The sequence below is a fragment of the Bombus pascuorum genome, chromosome 1, assembly GCF_905332965.1.
Source record: "Bombus pascuorum chromosome 1, iyBomPasc1.1, whole genome shotgun sequence".
NCBI lineage: Eukaryota > Metazoa > Arthropoda > Insecta > Hymenoptera > Apidae > Bombus > Bombus pascuorum.
In genome coordinates this window covers 7,002,117-7,019,457 of record NC_083488.1, presented here as the reverse complement: position 1 = coordinate 7,019,457, position 17,341 = coordinate 7,002,117, and the positions used below count along the sequence as shown (strand labels likewise).

Genomic DNA, 17,341 nt, shown 5'->3' with positions numbered 1-17,341 from the left:
ACTTTATTTTACCTCTCCTACTTTACTTTTTTAATTTAAAAACTGTTTTATTGTATCAACATTAACACATTAATTTTACAAGAATTTTTAAAAAATGATTAAATAATTAATATTCTAAGAGAGTGGCGTGAATTTGAAAAACTCTTTATTGTATCGCAGATGCCCATGGTGGAGTCATGGGTTGTGGATTTTGTAAGTACGACATTACAACTGCTGATATGGATAACATAAAACTGCTAAGTATTTGTTTAGTATCGTCACTCACTTTAGAATTAGCAAAACTAATACATGAGCAATATAGTGAAACCCATGCACACCATTTTAATCTCATCATTAAACCACACATGCTAAAGGTCATTCCTAATATATTCATATAATCTGGAGTTGCATTGTCGTCTGATTGTGCCTGACTGCCTGCCACACTCGGTTTGTACCGAACTTCTCGTTCCGGACGTCTAGGATCCGATGAACTATTCATTTTATGAACTGAAATTTACATATGAATCCAAATTTAATAACTATTTATTACAGAATCATAAATCACTAAAAGTTTTCAGGTTATCAAATTATGATAGATCATGATAAAATTATTCCAACACAAATTAATATTAAACGATAATAGTTCAAAATTATATAAGTTCACTTACCAGTATAGTAAATATAATATATAGAAAGTAACTTGTATGAACAATTCTGATTTAACAATGACAATTAAACAAATGATTACTGACGTACATGTTTCCTCTCAACCAGTGCTTTTGACCAAATACACTAGTAATCCTTAGTAATTTTATCTCTGTCTTCAGGGATAACGATACACCTTTTATATCTAACATTTTGATGAGTTTAAGAATACCCAAACAGTTTGAAAAACTAATTTATTTTACTTTTAAATATAAATTTTAAACGTTAAAGTTTACATATATTTAGCACTATCAATACGTAAACGTATTTATTTTTCACATTTAATTAATAATTATTGAATTCTCAATAATCACTTTCTTAACATATTGAACATTGAACATGCATAAAATTTCCTAAAGTTGGTACCTTAAATTGAAATCATAGATTTACAACGTACAATTTATGCAACGTGCAATACATATGACACCTAATATCAGATATTATTCTTGCTATTCAACGTTTCCATAAATAATTGTAAATATTTTTATTATAGACGTTAATTTAAAAAGATATATAGTTTAAAAATGAGTATAATACCGTGCACAGCATGGGTGAAAAAAGGTGTTGCTTCTACAAATCCTACAAAGGTTAATCAATTTTAGTATTTTTGGTATAAAATTTATTTTGTTTAATCTAATGGGCATGGTTTACCAATTTTTCAGATTCAACTAACTCCAAAAGAATTAAACCGAATCATAAAACACAAACAACCTGAATTAATACCGTAAGTATTATAGTAATATCTGATAGCTTTAAAGAAGTATTTTTGAACAGTAAAAATATTTCAATTTTCCTAGACCTGTTGGAAATGATTCAGATAAAAAACACAATAAAGTTAAAGGACAAAAAAGTGAAGTAGAGTCCTCTGAAATAGATGAATATAATTTTGACAAATATGATGACGAACGTAAGATAAATATTATCACATTATAACATAAATGATTTAACTTTTTAAAACATTGGTGTTAATATACAGCAGGTAATATACACTGTAATATTGGTAATATTGCAAGTTTTGAGGAAGATGGAATAGATCCTCTTATAACAAAAGAAGATGACGATTCAGAAAAAGATGATGATATTATTAAAAGTAACGACAATCTTGTACTAATAGGCCGTGTAGATGGAGGTGGCAGTATCCTAGAAGTATTTGGTTTGTATATCAAATAAAAATCATAATTTTTTAATGAAGAAACTTTAATCCTTATAAATAATTTCTAAAGCACAAGTTTATCTATTTTTTAGTGTATAATGGAGATGAAGATTCATTTTATTGTCATCATGATATATTGTTACCATCATTCCCATTATGTTTAGAATGGCTTGAGTTTGATCCTTCAGATTCAAAACCAAGTAAGTATGAAGTATTTTTATGCAGCTGCAAATTTTATATAAACCTTTTTATTTATTATAGGTAACTTATGTGCAATTGGTGATATGACTTCTATCATACAAGTATGGGATTTAGATTTAATAGATTCTTTAGAACCAGCTTATAAACTTGGTCGCAAACCAAGTAAAAAGAAAAGTCACAGCTATATTGGGCATAGAGATGCTGTATTAGATTTAGCATGGAATAAAAATTATACGTTAGTATTATCTACCAATTAAAATGGTTGTTTGAAACTTCATACACTCACTAATAAAGCAACTTTTTTAATACTCTTGTAGACATATACTTGCTAGTGCATCTGCTGATCATACAGTTCAGTTGTGGGATTTAGAAAATGGGGTTCCTGCTAACAAATTTACATGTTTTGAAAAAGAAATTCAAACGTTAAAATGGCATCCAAACGAAGGTCATCACTTATTGACAGGTTGCGCAGATACGTATGTCTATCAGTTTTCAATCATTTATAGAAATTTTTTAATTATAACTGGAATACTTACATGCTTAATTTCTTATTCAGGGTGGTGAGAGTATTAGACTGTAGATATGAAACAGTTGTAAAATTATGGGATGCATTAGGAGAAGTGGAAAAAGTGTTATGGAATTCTTTTGATACAAATTATTGCTTAGTAAATATATGAAATATATTATTTTTGTTTGAAATAGAATTTACATTATACTAGTTGAAATTATTTTAATTGTTATTTTTGGTTTAGGTCAGTACCTCTAATGGATATATACAATATATGGATATCAGGAAAGATAAATCAATTTGGGATGTGCAAGCTCACACAGAAGAAGTCATAGGTAAATTATATAAAATTGATACATGAATATACATAAATATGAATTATAACTAAATTTATTATGATTTTAGGTTTATCGCTTAGCTCATCATGTCCTGGTCTTTTAGTTAGTGCAGGAAATGACGGTGTCATAAAGGTGTGGGATATTATTAACAACAAAGAGCCATGTTCTATTTGGGAAAAAAAGACTAATCTTGGTGCTTTGTTATGTCTTGCACCCAACCCAGATAATCCTTTTGTATTTGCTGTTGGTGGTGACAATAAATCACATAATTATAAAATATTTGATCTTTTAAAAATACCAAAAGGTATGTTAATATACATATAATACCAAACTTCTATATAATAATTTTGTTATTGTTAACATCCTAATATATATTTTTAACAGTACGCGAGAGGTTTCGGGAACGGAAGTTAGAAAGCAATATCAAAGATACCAAAACACAAGAAAAAAAAGAAGAAATGATGGATGTAACTGAAGATAAAAATTCAATAATTTTTAATCTACACACAATTAATACAGCATCTAAAAGAATGGAAAGGAAAGTGTAAACAAGTACAATAAAGATTACAAATTATATGGACAGGAAGATATTCAAAGATTGTAAATCCATAGGTACTTGTGCTACTTTTTACTTGTATATTGTTTTGACATAAATAAAAGGAACACACATATTTGAAAGACTAAACTAAAAGTTATACTTTTTCTTCTTAAAACGTGTAATTTATTTTTTCTTCGTAATAATATATTGTTAATTTCAACAGTATTTTTCGAAAGTTTTACAATCTGTACAACATAGTATGTAATTCTGTTCTAATAATTTACAACACACACAAATCCAATTTTATTTTAACATATTTTTACACATTGAAGACAATTGGTACAAATTTTTGATTTGAATTGATCCAATATAGAAATATCATAATATTTACTAAACTATTAAAAAATATCGATTTTTAAATCAATGAACGATTCCAGTAGTTGGAAATATGGACTTTGAAGTTGTACATTATAAAGTATAAAGCATGTGCTGTAATTGTAAAAGGATTAAAAATACATTATCTTCACGATGATAATGTGATTAAAAATATTTTTAATTTTTTATCTGAAGTAAATTAAAATGATTTACAAATACATTTAATTTATAAATATTAAACGCAAATTTTACATTCATCTTGTAAAGTTTATAAAATTGATGACATTTATGGAAAACAATTGAGAAATAGCCACTACAATTTCATTTTTCTATGTTATAAACTCTTTAAAACATTGCATGATTATATAATTTTTTGGTACCTGAATATGTATAAATGTTTGTAAAAGTATTTCATGTTTACTCATACTTTCATGTTTATGATAAAGAATATTAACTTTAATGACAAATTACATTTTATAGTTCAGTCTAACTAGCATACAAATATTTTACATGGATTTAAAAAGAATTGGTTGTATAGCATGTTAATATCTTTCCATTACATATGAAATAATCATATTGTTTATGGTCCTTATAGTCACAATAAATTTTGTATGAGTCAATTCGATAATGCTATTTCTTATCTGGTAACGTAAAATATGTAAAAATAAATATAAAAAGAACTATAAATCACAGTTACAAGTGATTGGGCAGTTACTAATATGAGCTAGCTTTGCAGCTTTTATGCTCTGCTGTAGTACCAGTAATAGAAAAACGATAGTCTTTTGTAATATTGTTCCAATATTTGTGATTTTACTACATAAAGAAATTAATATTTAGTAAATTGGTCAAATATTTTCGAGTAATATTATATTGAATCTATATATCCTAATACTACTAAAGTATGGAGGCAATATAAGAAGTACATAAAAGTTACATTTGTCGTGTTTCATAACGAGAATAGTGAGCAACCAAAATTAATAAAATTCTTTGTTACAAATTCAGATATTATCTAAAATATATATCAAACCATGTAATACCTATTTCAATTTATAATTATATTTGTAGTATGTTATGTAATTTAATTGCATATTTTTTTATGTATATATATATATATATATATATATATATACATACATACACATAATAATTTATGTATATAAATCAAAAATTTCTGTGTTAGTGAAATTAACTGCTATTAAAGTGTAAAGCTTGGAACAGATCGAATTTGGAATGGGATAAAGGTATATACGTACCAATGCCAGTTTCTTAGTTCTTCGTCACAGCAATTATTAAATAAACAAGATAAATACTTCATATTATACATAAATGAGTCAAAATATTCTAATTAACAATAATCTTACAACATGCTTTCTGGCAGTGGCGTCATAGATTCAATGAAAGTCATGTGGACATTGTTATGTCAACAATAGGTGTATCAAATTCCATTTGCCATATTAAGGCATATAATGCATTTGTTACAATTGATATTATATAAATAGAGTAATACGTAATATCCGAAGTTGCACAAATAAAATTATCTAAAATATGTAATTAAATATTAAAGATCAATTTAGAATATTATCAATCTATGAAATAAATAAAATTAACTAACTTTTGTTGTTGCTTTTAGATGTCAAGATTACTGTTATGAAACAATTTTTTTTATGTCAGTATGTAGCAACAATATACAACATATTTCTTACGTTATACTGAAGACATAATTTAATGATTCCACTGATAGCATAAAACATCTGACCTCATTGAATGTTACGTAACCTGTAACATATAGACAAAATGGTTGTTTTTGTCTACAGAATGGACCATAGTCCATAGAGATTGACAGATATAATATATTAATTAGATTAATTCATACACATATGTGTTACAGCACTGAACTAAGCATCTGTTCCTATATCCAGACTTCTGGAGTCTTGATTAGAATCATGCTGACTTCCATTTTCAGAAGAAGCACTGCTAGACAAACCAGATTGATCTGAACTTTTTTTCACTTTGGGCTTATATTCAGTAATAACGACAGTAACATTGTTCACTGTCACTTCATTGGTCTGAGCCGTACTACGATCTATATTTTTTAGACGAGGTGGATGCCTATTTTTACGCCTTGGTTTGTCCAATTTACGATCTTTTTCTTTACCGCTACTAGTTGTACTACCCCCACTTCCACCTTCCTTCTTTCCAGGTTTCAAAAGTGGTACATATTGTTGCTGTGCAACCTACATATAAATTAATGTTAATAAGATTATATATTATTAACTCATATTGTAACTTTATTATACATTATTGCATTTATAACATATAGGGAACAAATCATAGTGAAATACTATAATATTGTAACCTGTTGTGCCACAAGTTGGGGATTAATACGGGGTTTCCGCGTAGAAGTTCCTTTACGGACGTCACACATGAGGCACTTAAATGCTTCTGCTGTATTTCTATATGTGCAAACACTGCAGTCCCAATAGTTTTCTTCCAAAACCTTCGCCTGACGTTTTCCACTTCCCGAATGGTTCATTGTTCATGAAAGTCAGTTGTAAAACACTGTACCTTCTCAAAAGAGAGTTAGCCTTCCTGTACGTGCTTTCAGCCTCATTAAAAGTGATTTTGTGAACACTGTATACTTTATGACAATGAGAATGCTCTAAAAGAGCAGGAATAAAGATATGCAATAAAGAAAATGGACAATTGCCTAAGATATTTTGTGCATCAACTAAACAAGATACACAATTGTCGGATGTATTCATCTTTGCTATATAAGCCATACATATCTGTTTGTTGTGACATTCTGATGTACATGTTTTAAAGTATATCTAGAACAAATAAAATATACATTTCTTATCATAATGTGATAAATAAACTGTTTTTAATGACTAACAAAAATTTTACAATGTATTCGTGGTTGTATTTATCCTATATCTTATGATAAATAAATTTGTTATATTTATTGTTACTTAACACATAGGCATGCGTACGTTTATGCTATAAAATATGTCGTTTAAAAAATTAAATCAACTTGTTACAAAAATTTATAATATAATAGATCTTTCTATAGATTATGATTAAATATTTATTTCATACGTACATACCGATTAAAAGTACCAATTTATGGAACTTTTTGTACAGTAACGGTTATCCGTCGTTTTTTGTTATTGTATTACAAATGCTTGCTTTTCCACTTCAAAAACTTATATTAAATATCCATGGGGTAATGTATAAATAATAAAACCTTAATTGTGAAAAGTTCAAATACCATTTATGGTATAAAGGTTCCAAACATTCTTTTCTCTAATGAAACAGATGGAATTCTTCACTTGCATATAAAAGTAGCATTATTCCACATATACGATGTTCTCCTTGTCAGTATTATCAATATGTCTTATACACATACACTAGACACTCTGACACATTTACAGTCAGGACATCTTTTTTATGTTTTGTGTTATTGTAAAACGGTTGCTTTACACATAAAACTTGGTAAAAATCAACTAACTCGAAGATATTGACAAACAATCTACAGCGCTGCTCCTCTATAGGTCGAACAGCGGAATGTTGAATACGGACTATGGACTAAAATACTGTTCGGTTTGGCAACATTGTATGGACCAGCGTTGTATGCTGTGACAGAAAGGCCCTTTTCTACTTGTTTAATTATGAGAAATATGATACATATTAATATACTTTACTATACTGGTTGTAAATTTTTAAATAACACGATAACGCAACGAATCATAAATTATTAAGAATATTACTTCAGAATAATATAAATAAAAAGATATATTATAATTTTCAAACAAATAATTTATATCAAAAAGATGTTTTGTATACAAAATTTTTAATTGTTTTAATCCTTTATCTTATTAAGTATTTCTATAGCGTTTTACGTACTCTCTATTTTATGACGTATAAGCAAAAAACAGCTTGCAAAATATAGGCCTCAGATTAACTTTCACACATTCCTAAAAGTTTTCCCATAGTAGTTGTGACAGTGCCGGACACTTGATAATTCCAACTGTTAAGTGGGTGTTTTTTTTCTTTTACTAAGTTTGATAAAAAATAATGCAACGTATGTAAATGTAATTACGAAGATAAGTAACAGTCTGTTATATTAAATTGGGCTAAGTGGTATGGTATGTTGTATAACCATTTACCAATTTTGACATTTAAAACTTTCAAGGTTAACGAATATAAACAATAATAAAGATTAATATATTACTTTTTTCATATGGAACAGATTTAGTATAATGAAAATAATATGAAAATTTGTTTCTTTTTGCCAAATTTGTTAAGTATTTAGAAAAAATATATTAAATGGTTTTAAGTATATATATAATAGAAATTTGATATACTAGGACATATCAAATGGGATGGATAAGTCATGGGATCATGCATGGACTACAGATGAAATGCGAAAAAAGAGAAAGGAATGGAGTTTAGCAGGTGATGCAGGACTCCTTAAACATCTGCAGCAATTTTCTAATGTATGATTGAAGTTGGTATATCCTATTAAAATTATACTTGTACAAGATTTATATTTATCGATAATATTTGTTATAGAATGTGGTATCAAAAGCAAATAAAACTCAAGAAGCCTTAGATTCACTGACAACACAACTAAATGAAACAGCAATATTTATAGATAATGTTACCAATACATCTTTGGCTTTAGCCAATACTCAATTTATTGAAAGCCGTGTGCAAGAGGATAATATAGAGATTGGACAACAAGCAGAAACATCAGTGGAGGTAGTTGGAGATTTTTACGATGTAAGATATTGTAACTTTTTTAATTATTACTATATCAAAATTTGTCTATAGCAAGGTAAGGATGAAGATTCTGCAACTGCAGATTTCATAGCGAGTGTGAGTGAAAGTGTCAAGCAAGGCCTAAATATAATGTATGAAAAATACAAGGAAATGGAGTTTGTTGATAGTGATAGTGAAGAAGAGGACAATAAAGTAGTACTAAGGTAAATATTATTGCTAGATTATTTTTATTTATTATTGTTTTTATTATACATATATAAATAAAATATCAATAATTTAATTACAGTGTTGTATTGGGACCAAATAATCCATACCAAGATCGGCCTTTGCCTTATGTCATTGGCTCAGAAAAATGGAAAAATTCAAATAAAATTGGTCTAGAAAGCAGTAGCAGCAGTGAATCCGAACAAGTAGACGAAGAAGAAGAAGAATCAGAAAGCGAAGATAATACCACAGCAGCATTTAAAGATTACAGTATGAATACTGCACCAAAAACAAACATTGTTGGATTATTACCTTCTTTGAATGAATCGGATTACAGTAAAAGAAATGATATGGCATATATTATAGGAAATGACAAAATGGATACACTTAGTCAAAATGAAATAGATTCAGTACCTGATTCAGTTACTCCTACTGATAATGCATCAAAGGTCCCTATTTCCTTTTTCTTTAATATATATACTCTTGTATGATGTTCTTTACACTACACATACATGTTATAAGATCTTTATACTTTGATTTAGATACCATTGCCGAACAATATAACACCAAATTTTGCAGAAGAGTTAGCCAAGCGATTAGGTACAGTTCGACAGACTGAAAAACCTGTTGTAGATGAAAAAAATGAGGCATCGATAAATCGACTTAAAGGTATTTACATGAATTAAATTTAATTTGATTTTTATCCATATTTAATTTTTATTATATTTTTCAGATGATTTATTTACACCAGAGGAAGATGAAAACATTTTAAACGACAAATCTAAAACTTTAATCAGTAGAAGTAAAGGATTTTTAAATGATCAATTTGCAGAAAATGCATCCAAGGAAAAGCAAATCAAATCGTATAAGAATAATATTATACCTGCTAGCATTGATGTGCCACCTCCAATTAGTACTGTTTGTAAGTTTCTCGTAGCCTGTAAGCTTTCGTAATTTACATATTTGCGTCTTTTCAAGATGTTTAATAAGAGGACCTGTATTTACAGCAACGAAACCAAAATCTGCAATCGATGATCTTTTCGGTGATGCTGATTCCGACATTTTTTCCCCAAAAAATACAGTCACGAAAAATAAATATTCTAGCAATAATAATCAGTCGGCAAAGACAGGAGGAACTCGAAGGAATCATTTAGAGATAGCATCATCAGTAACTAGTAATATGACAACGAGTACCCCAGAAACTAACGTAAATACTAATTTATTTAGCGATGATGAAGATGTTGGTGACCTCTTCGGATCGTCTAAACATCAACAATTAAATAAAAAGGTAAGATTGCATAAAATAACTATTGTTAACAAAATATTTCACTTACTGATATTATAATAAAACTGCAAAATTAATATTTCATGTGATATTTTAGAAACCAGGGGGGGAAGTATCAATATTTGGAAATATCTTAACTTCAGAGATTGAAAGTAAGCTATCTCGTAGGATATCGCGAACTCAATCATCTGGATCTTCCGGAAGTAATACACCAGCAAATTATGAAATTAGTGCTAGTAATGAATCGGTACTTGATCGTTCGCGAAATGTAATTCTGAACAATAATATTAACGAACAAGACTCTATTGTGACAGCAAGGAATAATGTAGAAAATTCAAACATTGTTAATGAAAGTAGTTATAGCAGTGGAATATCAATTCAGCCATCAAGTATTAATAATACAGGTGGTTCGAGCATAGGGTAAGTGTCAATTTTATTACTATTGCTGTGATCAGGTAAATTAGATTAAATAACAAATCAGATGATTTAGATTATGGACAATAATATATTTTGCTAAAAATAAAGGTATTATCGTTCCTACGATTGTCGGTCCATGTTTGATAATATATCGATAAAAATTTATATCGTTTTTTTTTATACGCGCGAAAAACAAATATACGTGCCATGTACATCAAATGTCATTGAATTGATGATCCAAACATTAGTCATCATTCATTGTGTTGCGGTGATTGTATCGGCTACATGCGCGAGCTCAAGGCGAGCTCCTTTAGTTTACCCGTATCTCGTCCAGAATTAGTATCTTGTAGGCATATATTCGATCAACACATTTTTAATTACATTTATTTCTAATTATAGGAAATCTAGTAAGTACTACATTATCTCATGGCTATTATTCATCTGGCATTATTCATCCCTAATAGTAATTTTTTAATTTGCACAAATAAATTCCGTATCATATTGTTAGTGGGATATGTTTAATTAAATTACATTGTTTTAAGTGACCTGTCAAATATATAACATTTCTAGTTTTTATGTATAAGAACATGATATGTAGAGCAATGAATAATATTATTGTCCATGTGATACTTAACAGTACTTAAGTATATATGTATTGATTTAAAATCAAATCACTTACAAAAGTCCTGTTATATGCCTGTCTGAACGGTGCATATGTTTCTAATCTCTACAGTACGTCTCCACGGATAGATCCTCGTACTTTCTAAAAGCTATTATATTTTGTTGAATAGTGATTCAATTTTTTAGAATCCAATCTCGCATGCCAACTTGTCATAGACAAGATTCCTCTCGCTGTAATCTCGTTTCTGTCAATAGCAATTGATTCATTTAGCACGTTATAAATTATCGCGTTATGTCTCTTGAGAATTTATTACATGCAATTATGGATTTGTTTTGCCACGAGTTATTGATAATACTATATCGGAAATTGTATTGTACTATATTATCGTTATACCTATTTTTGCATTTTAATGCATCGCAGTTATAAATGTATTCAATGATTTTATTACGTTTTGCGTACACATGATATTGAATAATTGAATCATGAGAAATTGTTTCGTTGAAGAAACTACTAGCGTCATGAAATTTTACCATTTTTTATATAAATTCATTTTAGACATTGCATTCCACATTTTTTCATTTTTCTTTGATCTGCAAGCGTTGCCGTATTGATTTTATCACGATATATTTAACTCTATACATTTTATTAACACGCATCGTGTTTTAAGTTTCATGTTTTTATTTACTTTTGTTTTGTAATCTTGTAACATATTCTTCAGAAGGAAGCTTCTACCATAAATAAGGCATATCTTTTAATACAGAGAATGAAATACTATTCTTTCAATTCGATTCAAGATAAGGAATAGAAAAAAAAAAAAGAAAATAAAACAAGTTTGAATTTACATTAATAGAATATTATATTATTATTCTTTATTTCTATTTTTATGACCGTTTTGTTTTAGCGTTGACTTCCAGCCACAAATGACATCAACGCGTTTAAAATCGGAAGAGATCTATCGGGAACAAATCACCAGTGACAGTCTCTTCACTGCACGTACACAGAATCCAGCGAATGCTACTTCAATTTTAAATTCAACAAATAATCAACCACAGGAAGAACCGATCGAAGATGTACTGTCTATAGCGCAAGACGATGTATTCGAGAACGAAGATCTGTTTGGTCCACCCCCGTTACCAAAAGCGGATTCAAAACCGGCAAAATCAAAGATGCCTTCGTTATTTGATGATTCCGACTCTGGTGACGAGTTGTTTTCAACGACCAGCTCAGGTTCTAGATCGCAAAGGAGTAGCGATTTATTAACTTCTCAGTATTCTGATAAAATAAAATCCACGCAACGCAGAGGTCTTTTTGACGAAGAAATCAATATATTCGATAATAAGGATTCCCTAGACGTTGATATTTTTGGCATAATACCGAAACCGGTTGCGAAACAGGAAAGCAGTACCTCTAGTAGAAAATTTTTGGACATACCTGATGATGATTTGTTTGCAAGCAATATTAGAGACACGATACCAAAAAATAATGGCTTGGAGAAAAGCAAAAATGTTGCCACATCGAAGGAAATTAGGTTGTTTGACGACGACGATATCGAAGATGGCGATTTATTCGCTACGAAGCCTGTTAAAAGCGAAACTAAAAATGAGCCTGATATTTTCAACGACGACGATGAGAATGATTTGTTTTCCGCCCAGAAACCAATTGATAAAAAGCAGAAAGATAACAAACAGCCATCAGAAACGGCTACATTGGGAATAGATATCACAGATCAGAAAGTATCCACTGAAAAGAACAAAAGTAAAAGTAGCGATATTCTTTCGGGCAACGGATTGTTTTCTACTACCATTGGGTCGCATGGATTAATCTTTGAGGATGATGACTATGATGATTTGTTCAGTACCAAAAATGTATCAACGGAAAAAACAAAAGAGGATGCACATTTAAATGTGGAGACGACAGAGGATGCTAAGGAACGTTCTATTAAGAATATTGAAATATCAAATAGTTCTGACATCTTTGCGAAATCTGAAGAATCAAACGTTTCTGTTACTGCTTCCACGGACATAGAACAAGATAATGATAAAGATATGCATCCTGTTAGTAGCTCTGACGAACGCGAACCTATGCAAAATAATGAAAATGAATTAAAGAAGAGTCCTCCAAAATCTTTAGACATACATACACCTGCCACGTTATCTTCGCCTGAAAAGAACAATCAGGCAGCGAAACGCGTGGTTTCTGGGAAGATAAAAAATTTGATGGGAAGAATGGGCGACTTGAAGTTGATTTCACCTATGGATACACCACCAGTATGGCGAAAAAGCAAAGAAAAGGCAGATGAAGAAGATAGTGCAGCGGATAGAGATAGCGACGACGGTGGATGTTTTAGCACACAAGGTCCTAATTCGCCGTTAAGTGTATCAGGTAAGGAAGATACAACTTTTACATTCTACACTTATAGTTTGTATCTTCATCTATAATTTTTTAACATGATATGTTTGACCTAAAGGAAAATGTTGTTTTGTAGAAGATAGCATTACGCAGAAGCAATCACAGCAATCACAGCAATCAACGATTTCGGATGAAAATAATGCAGAAAATGCCATTAGTTTCGATGAACCAGCTCAGCTAGAGACGTTGTCTACTACCGCTTCGAAGGTAATTACTAAAAAATATTGAAAAAGGAAAATAATTCCGTTGATCATATGGTTTATTTATTTCTGCTCTTTTTATCATTTTTTAGACTCGGGTTAGGATACAAGCGAGACGCCGACCACAAAGTAGGCAAGCACGAAAATCCGCTATCAGACAAAGCGGGATTGATTTTGATACCGTAGACTTCGTTGAGAATAATTCACAAGATGAGAATCAGGTTAATCAATCGTCAAGTGTTTTCAATAAAGAGACCTTTACAACTGCGAACACCAGTGCTGTCCATACTACCGCCGCGATTTCTGACCACTTGGTTTCGTCTACCAACGATAATCTTTATAGAACGCCTGATACTAATATATTCTTGGCTGCGGATGATAAATCTGAATTAGGGAGCATAAGCAAGGAAAGTTCAATGAGTGCTAACAAAAATACCTTACTGTCACCGTCTACGGACGAAGAAGATTTATTTGATGTACCACCTGATTTACCAGAGGATCCGCAGAAAGAAGATACGCTGTTTGGTAGGGCGCCTATTCTCTCCCCAGTCGAGAAAGTCGTTTCTGAAAAGCCACCCGTTACCTTTAAAGTATTGAAAGACACGCATATTAAACAAATCGACGATATAAAGACAGAAACGGAAAAAACCGAGCAACAGGAAGAAAAGAGTAGCACGTTACCCGAATCTAGTACCACTTCCAATGTAAACGCTACAATTTCATGCGCTATTAAAAAGGAATCCAAATCAGAGGACACGAAATTCGAAGACGAATCGAAAAAAATGGTCGATCCGTTACGAGATGATAGTCACGATCCGTTGAAAGATCCCAGTCAGTTATTTGCCTTTGTTACGAAAACACCGTCTCCAGAAAAAGGAAAGAATTTGTTATTTTCCGAAGACGATAGTTTGTTTTCTAGCGGTAATAAGAAATTCACCGAAGAAAAAACTACGAAGAAACCAATTTTGGACTTGTTTACCGATGATGCGGAAAGTGATTTGTTTTCGACGACTTTAACTAAAGCCGTGAAAAAGCCTTTAAAGGATACCAAGATTAGTTTATTCGATGAAGAAGACGAAGATGATAGTTTATTTGGTTCCGTTGTAAAAAAGTCAACGATAGAAAACATACCCGAAAAGAAACATTCTATGGAGCAAACTGCGAAGAAAATAAGCTTATTCGATAATGATGATAACGACACAAATTTGTTCTCTGAGCCATTCGACCAAACGCAGAAATCAGATTCTGGAAGTATTCAAGAGCAATCGAGTAAGAATAATATGTTAACCAACATTACCGAGACCGTAAGGACCTCGCATATTACGGATATTTTTGCCGATCAATCGAGCGGAGAAGATGATATTTTCGCCAAGACATCAGCTTCAAAGAAAACCGCTGTCACGTCGAAGTCGCTGTTTCCTTCTGACGACGACGACGACGACGATAATATTTTCGGTAAGAAATTCACAAGCGAATCGCAGGTAAACTCAGCAGAAACGCGTTCGATCGTTAAAAAAGCGGTGACCAGGGATCTAAAAAAGACAGTTGAAAAGATTGGCGAAGATCCATTGAGTGCTCTACTAGATGACTAAATATATTTTTTTCTAAAATTATATATATATATATATTATTTATATTAGTTGTTTAATGTATACATCTTATAAATTCGTTTGAAATTACAACACAAAATATCGAAATTGAACATATATAATACTTTCCAAATTGTATATTTATTAGAATAATAATCGAGAATTAAGTAAATGGATGATTAAATGTGTATAAATTGTGAATAATGCTGTACGTTCAAAGGTATCGTCACTGCAAAAATAATAGGAGAAAATTTAATTATATACAAGATATACTTGTTTTTATTTATTCTTTATATAGGAATGCAAAATATATCATGATTTATAACATATATTGCCACAGATATTTTAAAGTATTTTTTGATTGTCACTGTTTTAGATAGAAATCATAAAAATATTAAAATCATAAGAGAAAACTTTTATTAAGTATCGAGGACAACGAACAACAGAATATTAGACGAATAAGATAATAATTAATACTGCTTGATTGGTTGCCATCTTGTTACACAATCATTTTGTATAATTAATTTGCAAGCAGTGCTTTCACGTATACTGCATATCATATATTCTCTGTAATTTATATACAAGGAGTCTACGAAATCATGGTACAGGCGGTCAGATGGTGATCTTAAATATAAAAATAAATTGAATAAAAAGATTTCATTTCCGAGGAAAATAAGTTTGAAAACATATCTAAGCATATTACGTGCATTAAGTGAAAATTTCGAATTATGAAACTTCCTGCTCGTGACTATTACTGAATATATACGCTGTCATGATTAATTTCCTGTTATTGTCATTGTGTTCTCTCTGCGATAATAACTATTACTTTTCATTTTTCTGTATTCAATTTAGAAGTTTTTATAAGTAAGAATATGATTAGTATTTTTTAAGAATCATTTAAAAAACAAATCGTGATATTGACCATGTTCAACAACGTAGACACGAGTAGAAACAGAAGTTTCATAATTCGAAATTTCCAGTTAATACATGGGTACATGATGCGTTTTCAAATTCATGTTTTCGAGTGAAAATGAAGCCTTAAATGAGAAGTCGTTACTCTTCTTTTACTACCGAGTTTTGCATGTAGAATCATTACCCAAACGCTTCTTGGCGTTTCAGGTACTATAATTTCAGAGACACCCTGTATAGTTCGACTTATATATTTATTTGTTGACAATATGTGGCACTCGATAATGTATTTTATTGTATATATTGCATCCTCTTTATGAAACATGTATTAGTACAAATACAAATAAATAAACGAAATAAATATCATTTATATTATATTTAAAGATTTAATTCCTAATATTAACAAATAAAATGAAAAGGAAATTTGATGTTATTTGTTTTCTGTTCATTAATGAAAAATCTATTTTTCGAATTTTCGTTATTCTCGGATGACATAGTGAATAGTTCATTAAAAGTCAAAGTGAAAAGCGTAAAACTTTTGATGCATTAGAAATGACGTTATTCGGCTATAAATTTATGTTAAGTTAGATCATTGAACGGTTCAAAGGTGCATCCGGTATTTCTAAAACAATGCTCATGTACTTACAATTGAAATGAATTTATATTTATATAATTGTGACGATTATGTAATTTTCTTAAATCACAATAATTTTCTATTAAAGTTATGGAAAGATAAACAAAATTTATCTGACTAAAAGAATTAAATTAAAAATAAAATAGAACTCATTGTTTCAAGCAAATTCAAGCGCACTTATTCTGTTATACTTCATCAGGTACATATTTTGTACATTGTCCTACATAATAGATTATTCTTCATGATTATAAGGATTAATCTTCTTTTAAAGATTATTTACACTCGAAAAGGCAATGGAAATTGTTTTTAGAATAAATAAAAGATTATACATATAAAAATTATTATTTAACTTTTATTGTGTAATATAGCGTAATGTTAAATTTCACGTAAAATTTTATAAACATTTACATTATTGTAAAATAAAATGGCTTATTACAAAGTAAAAGAAGTTATGCAAAATCTTCAATGGCTATGTAATACTATGTATAAATAT

At 29.9% G+C, this 17,341-nt stretch overlaps 4 protein-coding genes across 9 annotated transcripts; 2 read left to right on the top strand and 2 right to left on the bottom strand.

Moving 5' to 3' along the window:
- Positions 1-2: 2 nt before the first annotated feature.
- LOC132916200 (PAT complex subunit Asterix) lies at positions 3-791 on the bottom strand. Its single transcript, XM_060975992.1, has 2 exons — positions 648-791; positions 3-486 (listed from the first exon to the last, which is right to left on the bottom strand). Exon 2 carries the CDS (start codon positions 476-478, stop codon positions 146-148), a length of 333 nt encoding a protein of 110 aa, XP_060831975.1. The 5' UTR covers positions 479-486; positions 648-791; the 3' UTR covers positions 3-145.
- A 305-nt stretch (positions 792-1,096) lies between these two features.
- Positions 1,097-3,575, top strand: LOC132916048 (periodic tryptophan protein 1 homolog). Of its 2 annotated transcripts, XM_060975794.1 has the most exons (12): positions 1,108-1,122; positions 1,179-1,271; positions 1,347-1,408; positions 1,482-1,591; positions 1,661-1,837; positions 1,930-2,037; positions 2,099-2,273; positions 2,356-2,514; positions 2,595-2,703; positions 2,791-2,881; positions 2,952-3,188; positions 3,269-3,575. In XM_060975794.1, exons 2-12 carry the CDS (start codon positions 1,209-1,211, stop codon positions 3,430-3,432), a joined length of 1,455 nt encoding a protein of 484 aa, XP_060831777.1. In that variant the 5' UTR covers positions 1,108-1,122; positions 1,179-1,208; the 3' UTR covers positions 3,433-3,575. The 2 variants fall into 2 exon arrangements, with proteins under 2 accessions (XP_060831784.1, XP_060831777.1); XM_060975801.1 differs by having other exon boundaries at positions 1,097-1,271; positions 1,664-1,837.
- On the bottom strand, positions 3,443-7,358 carry LOC132916183 (YY1-associated factor 2). 2 transcript variants are annotated; one of them, XR_009660035.1, is made up of 5 exons: positions 6,902-7,358; positions 6,154-6,625; positions 5,671-6,031; positions 5,410-5,573; positions 3,443-5,335 (listed from the first exon to the last, which is right to left on the bottom strand). XR_009660035.1 is itself a non-coding variant. In XM_060975967.1 (4 exons), the coding sequence occupies exons 2-3, from the start codon at positions 6,328-6,330 to the stop codon at positions 5,693-5,695; spliced, it is 516 nt and encodes a 171-aa protein (XP_060831950.1). In that variant the 5' UTR covers positions 6,331-6,625; positions 6,902-7,354; the 3' UTR covers positions 3,443-5,573; positions 5,671-5,692. The 2 variants fall into 2 exon arrangements, 1 of the variants encoding a protein (XP_060831950.1); XM_060975967.1 differs by having other exon boundaries at positions 3,443-5,573; positions 6,902-7,354.
- Positions 7,359-7,801: 443 nt separating this feature from the next.
- Positions 7,802-16,591, top strand: LOC132914480 (WASH complex subunit 2). Of its 4 annotated transcripts, none has more exons than XM_060973834.1 (12): positions 7,802-7,942; positions 8,165-8,293; positions 8,370-8,558; positions 8,631-8,782; positions 8,866-9,232; positions 9,326-9,452; positions 9,517-9,705; positions 9,791-10,071; positions 10,166-10,488; positions 12,009-13,489; positions 13,575-13,723; positions 13,809-16,591. In XM_060973834.1, exons 1-12 carry the CDS (start codon positions 7,940-7,942, stop codon positions 15,306-15,308), a joined length of 4,890 nt encoding a protein of 1,629 aa, XP_060829817.1. In that variant the 5' UTR covers positions 7,802-7,939; the 3' UTR covers positions 15,309-16,591. The 4 variants fall into 4 exon arrangements, with proteins under 4 accessions (XP_060829817.1, XP_060829734.1, XP_060829652.1 ...); XM_060973751.1 differs by having other exon boundaries at positions 7,930-7,989; positions 13,593-13,723; XM_060973669.1 differs by having other exon boundaries at positions 7,930-7,989.
- The last annotated feature ends 750 nt before the right edge of the window (positions 16,592-17,341 follow it).

Bases quoted from the DNA above. Each gene is read 5' to 3' on its own strand.
- LOC132916200 (XM_060975992.1), bottom strand. From the start codon at position 478: ATGAATAGTTCATCGGATCCTAGACGTCCGGAACGAGAAGTTCGGTAC.
- LOC132916048 (XM_060975794.1), top strand. From the start codon at position 1,209: ATGAGTATAATACCGTGCACAGCATGGGTGAAAAAAGGTGTTGCTTCT. The intron at 2,704-2,790 runs GTAAATATATGA...TTTTTGGTTTAG, and splicing joins TTGATACAAATTATTGCTTA to GTCAGTACCTCTAATGGATA. The intron at 3,189-3,268 runs GTATGTTAATAT...TATTTTTAACAG, and splicing joins TCTTTTAAAAATACCAAAAG to TACGCGAGAGGTTTCGGGAA.
- LOC132916183 (XM_060975967.1), bottom strand. From the start codon at position 6,330: ATGAACCATTCGGGAAGTGGAAAACGTCAGGCGAAGGTTTTGGAAGAA. The intron at 6,032-6,153 runs GTTACAATATTA...ATTTATATGTAG, and splicing joins CCCAACTTGTGGCACAACAG to GTTGCACAGCAACAATATGT.
- LOC132914480 (XM_060973669.1), top strand. From the start codon at position 7,945: ATGTTGTATAACCATTTACCAATTTTGACATTTAAAACTTTCAAG. The intron at 8,294-8,369 runs GTATGATTGAAG...TATTTGTTATAG, and splicing joins ATCTGCAGCAATTTTCTAAT to AATGTGGTATCAAAAGCAAA. The intron at 13,490-13,574 runs GTAAGGAAGATA...TTTGACCTAAAG, and splicing joins TTCGCCGTTAAGTGTATCAG to GAAAATGTTGTTTTGTAGAA.